Raw genomic sequence first — 14033 nt, 5'->3', positions numbered from 1 at the left:
GTGTTTCATGATTTGTTTTTCTTTCTTTTGGGCATTGCCTGTCTCATCGGAAGTTGGTAGCTTAGAACAAACAATGAAATCACAGGAATAATGAAAATTTTAAGCGAATTAAGAAGCGTTCTTCGTTCTTCGTTCTACTGAGAAATTGAAAAATAAATAATTCTCAAGAAACCCATTAAAGAAAACGCTTGACCAAAGAACAGATATCAACTTTAAACCAGAAAAACGAGTTTTTTGAATCGAATCCTCCACCCCCAATCAATTCCAGTTTAATACAGTCGAAGAACACTTCTAGCAATGGAGTGTGCTTGATTGGGTTTCACCTTCCCGGCGGAAGAGCCTCTCCGGCTGTCCTTCATCGGCGTCATGTAGAATCGGAGAAGACCATTGTCGACATTTGTCAGAGAATGTCGAGCACTGTGGTTCCTCACCAACACTGGCTGCTGCTGCTGCTGCTGCTGCTGCTCCTGTTCTTTCTTCTTCTTCCCATTCCCATTGCAATCTGCATTGCTTTTCCTTGAACTGCTACTGAAAGATCCACCCACCATACTTGCACTCCTCCAACTCACACTACTGTTACTCCTAAACATTTTGGGGTTGAATCCTCCTTTCACATCCATACTCTGTTCGCCTCGCAACTCCGGCCACGACCCTGAAAACGACCGCTCCACACCATTGCGTCTGCTCACGTCTTCCTCATCATCTTTGTTTCCTCCACGCCGGTTAATCAATCCCCATATGCTCCAACCCTTCCCCCACCGGCGGGATTTTTTTGACTCCTCTTTCCGATTCCCTGTCGCAATCACTGACGCTGTGTCGTTAAATCCCATATCGAAGGTCCCGGAGCAGTCGTCTCGCACTGAATTGGAGTTCGAGTCTCTATCTGGGATGGATAGTTTTGGGCCATGGCTGATATCTGTTGTTGCAGGGGAAACTTTGGCGTTTGAAACGGATTTCATCTCATCAATCTCTGCTACCACCGCCGCGGCGGCCTTTCTGATGGAGTTGGACCGATCGAGGCTCTTCCGCCGACGGGAAGAGGAGTCTAAATAGTAATCCCGGGTCTGCGATGTCCCCCCCGGGATATTCTCTTCTTCATTGGTTGAACTCAGGGAGTCTTCGACGGGAATTTGAGTATCGGAACGGAAGACACTGATAGGAGCATCTTCAACGACGGAAAGCATGGTAGGCATTTTCGGGAACGTTCTGCTTATCAAATACCCGTCCCATGAAGCCCTAGGTTCGTCGAAAGAATAGCGGGGATCGTCGAAGGACATTCGCCCGGCGTCGAGAGAGAATCTCGGATCAATATCGCAGGATCGTCGGCCGAAGCCGTAATCGGCAATTTCCGACTGAGTTTCTCTGAAATGGCGTCCGATTGGCTTCTCCACCGGCAATGTCGTAGATCCAGCGCCGCTTCTCTGCTTCTTCCCTTTCTGCTTATCCCTCCATTTCTGCAGCTTCTTGCTGAAGACCGAAGCCGCCGACAAGAAGCTCCCGGCAATCTCCTTCAAATCCCTTCCGGAGGGCTTCTTCGTGTGCGAATCAAGATCTATATGATCCTTCATGGTTTTGAAATCCTCTTGAAGTTGCACCGATTCTCGCTCGAATTCAACCTGAAGTTGTTCTTCTTCGACGATTTCCTGAACTCCGTTTTCGATCACAACATCCACCACAATGGGCAGTTCAGAAACCCTAATTTCCGCTTCTCTCTTCGGTTCCGGTTCAAGACAGGAAGAAGAACTCGGCTCGTCCTCCAAATTCTTACTCTCGGAAGCAATTTCAAAACCAGAAACAGGAAGAGGTCTAGAAGAAGAAGAAGCAGAGGCGTCCTGGGAGAAGAAAGAGCAGAGAGTGTTACGAAGACGAACGTCGCAAGATTTCCTGTGCGGCTCAGAAACGGCAGAAAAGGGTTCGTTCTTAGAAGCAGAGAAGGATTTAGTCCGACGAAGCTCAGGGAAGAAAGAAGAGGGACGAGTAGTAGGAGGACCGGGCCGGAAAAGGGACTTAAGAGCAGAGGCAGCAGTGGAAGGGGGTTTCCGGGAAGAGGAGGAAGAGGAAGAAGACGAGTCGATTAGAGAGAGACGCTCGCAGAGACATAATTGGCAGAAAGGGGCGAAATGCTCTTGAGGGTGTCGTGGACAGGGGACGGCGACAGCGGAGGAAGGAGGAGGAGGTGGTGGTGGTGGTTGTGCGGCGGCGGTGGAGGGATTCATAACACGGAGAAGGAGAAGCTATGGAAGAATGGGAAATGGAGAGAATGGCATGATAGGATATTGGAAAGAAATTTAGAAAGAAGGAATAAGGAAAGTGAATTATTCATTATTATTCTTAAGCTTTTCCCTTTTTCTCTCTCTTCTTCTCTCTTCTGTTTCAACGGACACCAGCAGAGAGAGAAGAGAGAGAGATTTTACACAAGCACTTGGGATGCCCCCACACATGTTGTGTTGCCTCCTCTCTCTTTTTTTTTTTTTTTTTTTAATATAAATTTACGACCCGACACCTAGTGGTGTGTCAGTAAGGACGTTGGCCTCGAAGGGGTAAACACTAGACGGTGTGTTATTGAGGACGCTGGATCCCAGATGGAGTGGACTTGGTGCCAACAAAGATATTGGGCTCAAAGGAGGGCGGACACTGGGCAAGGCACAATCGAGGACGCTATGCCCTGAAGAGAAGTGGACACCAAACAGTGTGTCATCGAGGATGTTAGCCCCTGAGAAGGGTAGAGTATGCTAGCAAGGACGCTAGGCTCCAAAAGGGGTAGGCACTGAAGAGTGTGTTATTAAGCACGCTGGGTGTGATGTCCCACATTGGTTGGGGAGGAGAACAAACCACCATTTATAATGGTGTCGAAACCTTCTCCTAGTAGACGCGTTTTAAAGCCTTGAGGGGAAGTCCAACTAGCGGTGGGCCTGGGTCGTTACAAATGGTATCAGAGTTAGACATCAGACGATGTGCTAGCCTTCTCACTGTTCCCCGAAGAGGGGGTAGACACGAGGCGGTGTGCCAGTAAGGATGCTGGGCCCCAAGGGGTGGATTTGGGGGCGGTCCCACATCGATTCGAGGAAGGAAAGAGTGCCAGCGAGGACACTGGGTCTCGAAGGGGGTAGATTGTGATGTCCCATTGGGAAGGAAAACAAACCACAATTTACAAGGGTGTGGAAACCTTTTCCTAGCAGACGCGTGTTAAAGTCTTGAGGGAAATCCCGCCCAAAAAGGACAATATCTGCTAGCGGTGGGGACTTAGGTTGAATCGGGTATGAAGCATGTGGGAATGATTAGAAAATTAGTAAAATTGTGCGGACTAAAAAGCAAAGTAAAAAATAAAATTGATTGTGAGTAATATAATTGTTGTAATATCTCATTCTTTTTTTCACATTTCGCTTTCTTTATTTATTTATTATTATTATTATTATTATTATTTTCCTTTTCACTTTTTTACTTTTTACTGTTTGCGTGATGTGCTGTGTTGGGTTTCTTTTTGTTTTTTCAATCTCTTTTCTCTTTACCCAATCAAACAAAACATTTTTTGTATTAAAAAATAAATATAAATTTCTTTTTATACACGCTTCATTTCACATTCTCGACTCTTCTACTTACCTCTTATCCGCTAAAAAAAATCATTTAACGTAGCTCTCACGTTATTCCTATATTTACATGTATAGCTTGAAACTACGGTCTTTTTTCGGTCCGTTGTGAATTTTGTTTAAATTAAAAGGGTGTAATTTATTTGTTTTTATAATTAAATATTGGGATAAAGTTTTTTTTTTTTTTTTTTTTTTTTTTTAATTTAGGGAAAAGAAAGGGATGTTTGCGATGGCGGTTCATAAAAATAGTGACCTTTTCATGGAAAAGTAAAAGTAAAAGTAAAAAATAAAAATGATGACAAAAGGTCTCGTCCCTGATTTTGCGAGCAAGAAAAGAAATTTCAATTATTGTTCACTTATTAATTTCACAAATATAAATAAATTCATATTCCCCTTCAAAAAATCAAAATAAGATATTAATTATTATTATTATTCATATAAAATAAAGACAAAATGAAAAGCCTAAATATCCAGTATCCTTATTGGCACTCGTTCTTTTGTCTAATTAATGTAGGACCCTCTGATCCACTTACCCGAACACATTCTCTTCTTCAAACGAGGTGGGACCGATCTCATTCCCTTCTCCAATTGATGCAGGACTCTCCAATCCACCCCTTCAAGGCCCATCATCCTCGCTTGCACTCGTACCCTTCTCCAATCAATGTGGAACCCCTCAATCCACCCCCCCTTTCAAGGCCCAGCATCTTTGCTGGCACACCATCTCATGTCTGCCCCTTTCAAAACTCAGCCTCCTCGCTAGCATATCACTCCATGTCTGTCTCTAATACCATTTGTAACAGCTCAAGTCCACCGTTAGAAGATATTGACCTCTTTAGACTTTCCCTTTCAAACTTCCTTAAAGTTTTTAAAACACGTCTTCTAAAAAGAAGTTTTTACATCATTATTTTCCTCTAAAAAAACATAAAATGTGACAAATTGTGTCGAAAGGAATATCCACTTTAATGTTTTATATTTTTTCCAAATCTAATAATGTTCCTGTTTTATTCCAACTTATAAGTCCCCACCAAATTTTTGTACATTTATTTGTCTCTCCTTTTCAATTCAATCATTCTTTATTAATATGTATAAATAAATAAATAAATAAAATAAAATAAAATAAAAAGGGTGAAGTGGTAATAAGCCCATTCATACTTTTTTAAGTTAATTATTAATGTTACCTAATTACCTTACTATATCATTATCATTCATTATTACATTTACTTCTATTTTTCTTACCTTTTTTACTCAAACACTGTAAATATTTTTATTTTACTAATCAAATCTCTATTTTATGGCGGCATACACGTGGCAAAATACTGGCCTTAGGATTTTGAATGAATATTATTTGTGGAATCCCAAGAAAAAGAATGTAGAATTTGACATTAAAAACACTACAGACAAAATCAAAGAGCTTAATTCTGTATTTATTATTTTCATTTGTATAAATAATAAACAAATCACAATTTATTGTTTAATTTCAATATAAATTTAGAAACTATGGGCCGACAAAATTGGCGACATATATTCAATGGGCCGCGGCCCAAATACAATTGATTGAGAAGATAGGTCAAATTCTGTATCAACTTTTAAGAGATTTTGAGGAATTAAATTATTTTATTCTTGTAATAAATTTTATGTCACATAAGTCAACAACTAAATTTATTGACCTAATAAAAATGGTATAATTGAAAATTATTTAAGGTAAAAGATTCATATATCTAATTTTAATTCAATAATAATAAACCAAATATCTTTAAATTATTTTATTTTGCTATTTAATTTCAATAATAATTGACATGTAGTCTTCGTCAAAACATTAGATATTTAAATTTTTACGGGTTCACTGATATTTATATGATTTCTGTCAATGAGGTTCCTCACGTTTGGTCTCTGATCTCTTCTCTTTAAAGCCGTCGATTTTGAGCTTGACCTTCAAAACTGGGTAGCTGAGTTGGAGGGGAAAGTTTTGGCTCAATTATTAAAAAAAACTAATTATTTTTTTTAATAAAAAATATATTTTTTTTAATAATTGACACATCAGACGGTGTTGGAATGTCAACGCGAACCACGTTGGATATTATACAAAAATATGATTTTTTATATGATTTTCTTAATATTTCGTGATCGAGAATAATAAAAATATTAACTATAATATTTTTTTGATAATAAATAATAATTGGTGATCTTCATGCGGATCACGAGATTTAATTTAAATTATTAATTTTGTGATTCATATTTTGTATAGCTCATATACTTTAAAATAGTAATTGTAATACGTCATTTAAATTTTTTAAATTGTCTCATCTCATATAGTTCTCTAATTATTATTATTATTATTTAACTTATTTGAATTCTTTAAACCACGTATAATTGAAGATTAAATAGATACGATATAGTAAATTTAAATATCTATTAAAATTTAATTATAATTTACCACATTTTAAATTTATGTCTAAAATGTGTTAAAATTGGCTTTTAATTTTTTGCTGATATTAAATTGAATTTTGTCTATTATATCCGTGTATTTTAAAAATTATTTAATAGGTTAACGATTTATTAAACACACAATTAAAAATTTAGAGACGGAGTTAATTACTTTAAATATTTTTAAAAGTTAAATAAATAAATATTTAGGTTTGGAAGGGCAGCCAAAATTTGAATGGTGAATGGGTCGACCCGTTTACCCATTCGGGTCGTTTTCTTCAACAACCCCTACCAACTGTCACAACGGCGGTGGTAGGTAGGCGTCAATGGTTGGTGGAAATTAGGACTCTTTATCCTTACCCCCAAAGCTTTTTAATTTCAACCATTTTTCTAACTATATTTGTTCAAACATTTTTAAAAGACGCTAACGACAAGAAATTAAGCTGCACCGTTACTATTAAGATGGGGCTCAGCTTCTAAACGGAGCTACTTTGGTTATTATTGGCTAGCCACAAAATAAAGGATAATTGTCAGAAAGAGTCTCACGTTGACTAATTAAGGAGAAGATCATGAGTTTATAAATAAAAAAATATAATATTTGTGATGTCCCATATTGATTGGGGGAGGAGAACAAACCACCATTTATAAGGGTGTGGAAACCTTCTCCTAACAAACGCGTTTTAAAGCCTTGAGGGAAAGCTCGAAAGAAAAAGTACAAAGAGGACAATATCTGCTAGCAGTGGATCGATAATATCATACCATAGAGGTTAATAGAATCCTCACGTTAATATATAGTCACTACAAATTTATTAGGTTGCCCAAAGAGTTGGCATGCATGCCAAGTTTCATTTGACATAATGGATTGCCAAACTAGACTCAGAAAAACCTCAATTTACGACTTTACCCCTCCCCTTTACTTTAATTACAATTAAAAAAATACTATATTTTATGATCAAATTAAATGTTTCTAAGTACCGATAATATCTATTAAATTATTTCAAAATTTATTAAGAATAGAATATTTAAAAGTTTCATTTGACATACCGGATTACCAAACTAGACTCAGAAAAACCTCAATTTACGACTTTACCCCTCCCCTTTTCTTTAATTACAATTAAAAAAATACTATATTTTATGATCAAATTAAATGTTCCTAAGTACCGATAATATCTATTAAATTATTTCAAAATTTATTAAGAATAGAATATTTAATAATGAAATGACTCACGCATAAATACTTCTTACCTAAAACAAAATTTTCAAACTTATTTGCTTACTTTACACCTATTATTCTATTCTTTATATAACGTTTTTTTAGTGAAAAATATAAAAAGTTTAAGAGAGAATAAGAGAATAAAAAAAAAAAAAAAAAAAAAAAAGTCTAAATGTTGGTATAATTTAGAAAATGTTTATGGAAGCCAGACTCTAATTCAATTAGTGAAGAGATGGGATAGAAATAATAATAAAAAAAAAATTTGGCGAAAATCTTGATTCAAACGTCTATATAAACCGCCCGTTTCTCACATTTCTTCCCCTCTTCCTCTGTGGGCTGTTTTTGTATTGCCTTCTCTAATGGCGACTTTCTCCCCGCCGAAACCTTCCATCATAAACTCCCGTTTTTCCGGCAACCCATCTGAGTTATCAACAAAGCAACTCAGTCTGATCAAATTTCCGAGGACCCATTCAGTATTTCAATCGGGAATTTTGAGGAACAAATGGGGGAATCACATGGGATTTCATCGAGTTCGAGTAGGCGGAGGGAGTAGAGGGTTGGCGGTGGTCCGGTGCACGGCGGAGGGGATAGAGAGAAGCATTTCATTTGGGAAGAGATCAATCGGATCCGCCGCCGCGGAAGAACGAGGCATCGGTGGTGGAGTCGGAATCGGGTTGCCGGAGAGGTTTAAAGTGGTTGCATTAACCGCTTTCGTTATGTGTCTTTGTAATGCTGATAGAGTGGTTATGTCGGTCGCGATTGTTCCGCTTGCTGCTAAATATGGCTGGTCTAATTCATTTCTCGGCATCGTTCAGGTGAAATGAACACAAAACTCTTCTCTCTTATTAGTTCTTCATTTGGGTTTTTTCTTTGATTCAATCAATCAGGGGTTTTCAATATTAACCTTGTTTCTGAGAATAGCTAGCTATTTGGTGATTTTGATTTGATCAATGTATAGAAACACGAAAGCACCCACGGATTTTGCTGTTCTTTTATGATTGTTAGATGGGTTCTGGTTGAAAAACGTGTATGCCGTTTTAAGCAAAGGAAATGAAATTTTATCTCTCGCTACTAGAAAACGTTTAAAATTCAATGACTGCGACATGGTGGTGGACTTGTGTTTTAACGCTGGCGACAGGGTTTGCTTGAAACTTTGATCTTGCCGCCGTGTCCTTAGATAAGCTGTAGGCGGTGAAAGGTGAAACCACAAAGAATTGTGCTTAGCTTACCCTTCCTTCTTCTTACCAATCCCCCTTCTCAAGTGCTCTGGTTTGGCCCACGGGAACCTTGAATGTGTTCATTTGGGCTTTCTTGCATTTCTTGGCCCAACCAAACCCCTTTCGTGGGAATAGGACAAAGAAGAAAAAATTGGAACTTTTATGTTACATCGTCAACTTTCAGGTTGAATCCATGTAACTTCCCAGGGGTGTGAGATCCCGTGTTGGTTGGGAGGAGAACGAAACATCGTTTCTTAGTAGAGCGTTTTAAAAACCTTGAGGGGAAGCCTGAAAGGGAAGACCTGAAGAGACAATATTTGCTAGTGGTGGGCTTGAGCTCTTACAAATGGTAATTAGAGCCAGACACGTGGCAATGTGCCAACGAGGAGGCTGAGTCCCGAAATGGGGTGGACACAAGGCAGTGTGCTAGCAAGGACACTGGGCCTTGAAGGTGGGTGGATTTAGGGGTGGTCCCACATCGATTGAAGAAGGGAACTTGTGCCAACGAGGACACTAGGCCCCAAAGGGGTGGATTGTGAAATCCCGCATCAGTTGGGGAGGAGAATGAAACATTCTTTATTAGAGTGTGGAAATCTCTCCCTAGCATACGTGTTTTAAAAATCTTGAGGGGAAGTCTGAAAGGGAAAGCCCAAAGAGGATGTCTGCTAGCGGTGGGTTTGAGCGGTTACAAATAGTATCAAAGCCAGACACCGGGCGATGTGCCAACGAGGAGGCTAAGCCTCGAAAGGGGGTGGACACGAGGCGGTGTGTCAGCAAGAACACTGGACCTTGAAGGGGTGGATTGGGGGTGGTCCCACATCGATTGAAGAACGGAACAAGTGCCAACCAGGACGTTAAGCCCCGAAGGGAGGTGGATTGTGAGATCCCATATTGGTTGGTGGATTGTGAGATCCTAGGTTGGTTGAGGAGGAGAACCAAACGTCTTATATCGGCTAGGGATAGTCTTGGACGGGGACATTTGGGTGTTAATTTGAAAGAGTTAAAAGGGACATTGTAGTGTTAATTTTAACCCGAATCTTTGTTTTGTTGAAGTCGTCGTTTCTATGGGGGTACATATTCTCATCGGTGGTTGGAGGAGCATTGGTGGACAGATATGGAGGAAAGCGAGTGATGGCATGGGGAGTGGCCCTTTGGTCGCTTGCCACTCTTCTTACTCCATTGGCGGCCAACCACTCAACAACCAGTCTCTTGGCTGTTCGTGCTTTCTTTGGACTTGCTGAAGGTGTCGCTATGCCATCAATGAGTACCCTCTTGTCGAGGTCACACCCCATTTGCCAACCATAAAAAAATCATTCTTTATGATCACCTCACTCCAACTCCCCAACTTAGCTTTGAAATTTGTCGTTGTTTAAGCAGGTGGTTCCCCAGCCATGAACGAGCTAGTGCAGTGGGGATGTCAATGGCTGGCTTTCATCTTGGCAATGTTGTAGGATTGCTATTAACTCCCATCATGCTGTCCTCCATTGGTGTCACTGGCCCCTTCTTGTTATTCTCATCACTTGGCCTTGTCTGGTTGATGTCATGGATTCCAGGCGTCACAAACAACCCCAGACAGAGTCAAAACATCAGCACATCGGAGCTGCGGTTAATCGAAGCTGGAAAAGCTGATTCTTCTCCTCAAAATGTCAAACACCTACCTCTTAGCCGCCTTCTCTCCAAGTTACCAACATGGGCTATCATATTCGCCAATATGACTAACAATTGGGTGAGTTTTTCTTCTCTTTTATGTTTGAATGGGAAGTTCGCACAATGCTGATTCGTGTCGTTGCTTCGTTCGTTTTACAGGGATATTTTGTTCTTCTCTCGTGGATGCCAGTATATTTCAAGACCGTAAGTAACCGGATTATTGTAACGGCCTAAGCTTCTTTGGGCTTTCCCTGTTTTTAAAAGGCATTTCGTTCTCCTCTCCAACCGAGGTGAGATCTTATAATTATTGGGTCGATGTAGGTGTTTAATGTGAACTTGAAGCAAGCAGCATGGTTTAGCGCCATTCCATGGGGAACAATGGCAGTGTCTGGCTACTTTGCAGGCACGACATCGGACGCTCTAATCAAAGCACGCTACCCCGTGACATTAGTCCGGAAGATCATGCAGGTTTTGATTCATTTTTTCCATGTTGCAGCATAAGAATGTATGTGGTTCAATCGCTGATTCAATGACATTGATGCTCAACAGTCGATTGGTTTCATTGGACCTGGATTAGCATTACTTTGTTTGAACTTTGCGACCACACCAACCATTGCAGCAGTTTTGATGACAGTAGCATTGAGCTTGAGCTCATTCAGCCAAGCGGGGTATCTCCTAAATATGCAAGTAAGCTTTTAAGCCCTTCATATAGAATTGTCTGAAGTGATTCAAACTTCAACACTGATGAAGTCTGTTCGTTTCTGGGTTCAATCAGGACATAGCACCTCAACATGCAGGCTTTCTCCACGGTAAGCTTTCTCAGAAAACAAGAAATTTCATTTGGTTTTCATTGACATGATCGATGTTCTGTCGAGGTGCAGGGATTTCGAACTCGGCAGGGACATTAGCAGCGATTGTGAGCACGATTGGAACAGGGTATTTCGTACAGTGGCTTGGCTCATTCCAGGCGTTCTTGACTGTTACAGCCACGATTTACTTCATGGCAGCCATTTTCTGGAATCTGTTTGCTACAGGGGAGCAAGTCTTCTAGCTCTGCTGAAGCCTGTGTGGAATGGGAAGAGAGGAGATGAACATGGAAGGCTTTTTTTTTTTTTTTTTTTTTTTTTTTTTTTTTTTTGAAAGCTAGAAATTAGTTTGTAAAGATACATACGGATGGATGGAGACGAACATGCAAACCATCGTATAGTTCATCAACCAAAATTAAGATACACGTGTAGTATAAACGGTTTAGTTTTAATAGAATGCCTCTCTGACATATGGGTCTTATTCCCATTTTCAAAGTTGTGTTGGATGATGAAAGTCCCAGCTCGGCTAATTTAGGGAATGATCATGGGTTTATAATCAATGAATACTCTCTTCATTGATATGAAGCCTTCTCGGGAAGCCCAAAGCAAAGCCATGGGAGCTTATACTCAAAATTGACAATATCATACCATTGTGGAGAGTCGTGTTCGTCTAACATGGTATCAAAGTCATACCCTAAACTTAGTCGTGCCAATAGATTGGTAAATCTTCAAATATCGAACAAAGAACTCTAAAAGAAAAGGAGTCGAGCCTCGATTAAGGGAATAATCATGGGTTTATAATCGACAATATCATACCATTGTGGAGAATCGTGTTCATCTAACAAGTTGAACCTTCTAAGTTGGTGTTCGATATCCTTATCACAATTTTAAGGGTTAATAAGAGTGTTACGACGTAATCGAAACCAAAAAGGTATACGTGTCACTAGGCTCATGGAACTTACTATTTTTCATCAACATCAATGTTTTTGGTTATATGCGGTGCAATGGTACAGAGGCGACGACAACAGTGAGCGACACGGTGAGGCAATGATAGTAGGACTACACCCGGATAGCAGACGTGGTAGCTGCAACGACAACGACAATGGTTCAACAACTGGGACGTAGGCATGCAATTGGAAAAGAAACGACGGTAGGCGACGTTGGCTGCAATTGGAGTAGGAGGGTCAACAACATCGTGCTTGAGGAGAGAAAACGAAAGAAAAATACGTAGACGAGTAGCAAGAGTGACTATCTTGTTGAGGCTTGTTAGTTTCCGGTTGACTAATTAAGAAAAAGATCAGGAATATATAACTAACTGAGAGACACGGTTAATCATATATTAAAAAATTACAAATTAACTTATCTATTCCTTTTATTAGATTACATAAAATTTAAAAATATATAAAATTTAATGTTAATTTATTTCTTCCACTTGTAAAAATCATTAAAATTTGTGAATCACGACTTGTATTCAATATTTTTGTTTGTGTACTTATTTTTGGGAATTATAAGGTATAAAAGTGGGTTGAACTTTGTATGATCCCAAATTGCTCGAGACAGATCCAATCTAAACCCTACATTTCCATTTTGTAACGATCCGAGGCGCAAAATCTTTTTGCCGACATCTCGCATCATGGATTCCATTCAAACAAACTTCAAGTCTCCGGACATTTATGGATTCAAGAGTTTCATGCTCTTCATATAAGGTGCGTAATTCCGTCGGTTGCGTGCGCGAATTGAACGACACCCCCTAATTCATCTTCCAATTTTTCTCCCATCACCCCAGGTCAAATGAATCCATCTTCACGAACTTGAAGAAATTTGATTCTCTCAACCTATTTGTCACAATTAGGTTTTCAACTCCGATCGTCTGGAGTCTATATTCTGACCCGGATTTGAAATTCTTCAACTGGATTTCGGAATCAATCTCTGGTTTTCGCATTTCGCCTCGGGATTTATGAATTTCAGAAGTTTGGATGAGTTCTGGGTTTTCTATATGAACCAGCACTCAAAACCCTCGACGAGACGATGGCACTTTATTGGAACTCTGTCTTCTATCTTCTTCTTTCTTTGCTCTTTACTGTTTAGCTGGTGGTTCCTGTTCTTTGTGCCTTTGACTGGATATGGATTCGCGTGGTACAGCCATTTCTTCGTCGAGGAAAATGTTCCTGCTTCCTTCGGTCATCCATTTTGGTCTCTTCTTTGTGATTTCAAGATGTTTGGATTGATGCTTACTGGGAACATGGACAGGGAAATCAAGAGGCTGGGGAAAAGACCTGTGTTGCAGGCGTTCTAATTCTAATGTAAGCTTCTCCATTCTTCCACTACATTTTCTTGATAATTGTTTGATGATTGGCAATTTACTATACTTTCTGGCTGGATTGGATAATATCTGCTATAATGTAAATCAAGCTAAACCTCAAATATGTGCATTGCTCTAATCAATCTTCGCAGTTTTAGTCTTTAAATTTGAAGATTACTAAGTTCATGGCAAGTTTATTAATGGAGGATAGATTAAACAACTCTGTTCTTATATATTCTCCAAGCTTGCTTGACATGGGTCCGTCTTCAAAGTTTTGGTGGAATTTGTTCGTATGTTTTACAGCAGTTTCTATAGAACATTGTTCAAATGGCAGAGGATTTTGCAGCGACAGAACTGTTCTGTTCTCTGCGTGGTATTATGAAATCATGAATGAACTGATCTGTTCGTCGTTTTTATCTGCCAGAATTTGATGTGATAAGGATTGCCACAGTTGTTTTTGCTTTCCTGTTGGAGAATCAGCTCATTCCAGCATCTCTTTCTCTCCACATGTACTATCCTTCCAGCTACAAGTTTTAATATCAATGTTGTATGCTTCTTGTGCTGCTTTGGATGGATGGTTTGAAGCCATTTTTGTTTCCCACAAGATTAGAATTCTCTACAGATCAATCAATTCTCATCCTCAGGTTGGGCTGCTTAGTTTGGAAAGAACTCATTTGAAGGCCAGGCCACTGATGCTCGGTTATGCAATTTACTTCCAAATTTGATTCTCTAACTTGGCTTACAATCTGCAGTCATGTATCTATATGGTGTTCTGTAAACTGTTTATGTTTATCTTGTACAATGAAGTTCATCAACAAAGTTATACTTTTTCTAATA

The 14033-nt window shown here is 39.4% G+C and overlaps 3 protein-coding genes across 3 annotated transcripts; 2 read left to right on the top strand and 1 right to left on the bottom strand.

Moving 5' to 3' along the window:
• Window positions 1-153: 153 nt before the first annotated feature.
• Window positions 154-2410, bottom strand: LOC111799978 (protein OCTOPUS). Its single transcript, XM_023683535.2, has one exon. It carries the CDS (start codon window positions 2214-2216, stop codon window positions 270-272), a length of 1947 nt encoding a protein of 648 aa, XP_023539303.2. The 5' UTR covers window positions 2217-2410; the 3' UTR covers window positions 154-269.
• A 5046-nt stretch (window positions 2411-7456) lies between these two features.
• Window positions 7457-11287, top strand: PHT4;2 (phosphate transporter 4;2). The gene is made up of 8 exons (XM_023682988.2): window positions 7457-8039; window positions 9495-9721; window positions 9819-10167; window positions 10248-10292; window positions 10410-10556; window positions 10638-10775; window positions 10864-10897; window positions 10970-11287. The coding sequence occupies exons 1-8, from the start codon at window positions 7584-7586 to the stop codon at window positions 11137-11139; spliced, it is 1566 nt and encodes a 521-aa protein (XP_023538756.2). The 5' UTR covers window positions 7457-7583; the 3' UTR covers window positions 11140-11287.
• A 1144-nt stretch (window positions 11288-12431) lies between these two features.
• On the top strand, window positions 12432-14033 carry LOC111799748 (transmembrane protein (DUF962)). Its single transcript, XM_023683207.2, has 2 exons — window positions 12432-13197; window positions 13621-14033. The coding sequence occupies exon 1, from the start codon at window positions 12852-12854 to the stop codon at window positions 13188-13190; it is 339 nt and encodes a 112-aa protein (XP_023538975.1). The 5' UTR covers window positions 12432-12851; the 3' UTR covers window positions 13191-13197; window positions 13621-14033.

This window comes from Cucurbita pepo, chromosome 8, assembly GCF_057944985.1.
Source record: "Cucurbita pepo subsp. pepo isolate OVF chromosome 8, ASM5794498v1, whole genome shotgun sequence".
Lineage (NCBI taxonomy): Eukaryota > Viridiplantae > Streptophyta > Magnoliopsida > Cucurbitales > Cucurbitaceae > Cucurbita > Cucurbita pepo.
Note: the sequence above shows the minus strand (reverse complement) of the source record. Positions and strands in the feature narration are given on the sequence as shown.

What these genes read in the sequence shown, in the direction of transcription:
- LOC111799978 (XM_023683535.2), bottom strand. Translation starts at nt 2,216, where the DNA reads ATGAATCCCTCCACCGCCGCCGCACAACCACCACCACCACCTCCTCCT.
- LOC111799748 (XM_023683207.2), top strand. Translation starts at nt 12,852, where the DNA reads ATGAATTTCAGAAGTTTGGATGAGTTCTGGGTTTTCTATATGAACCAG.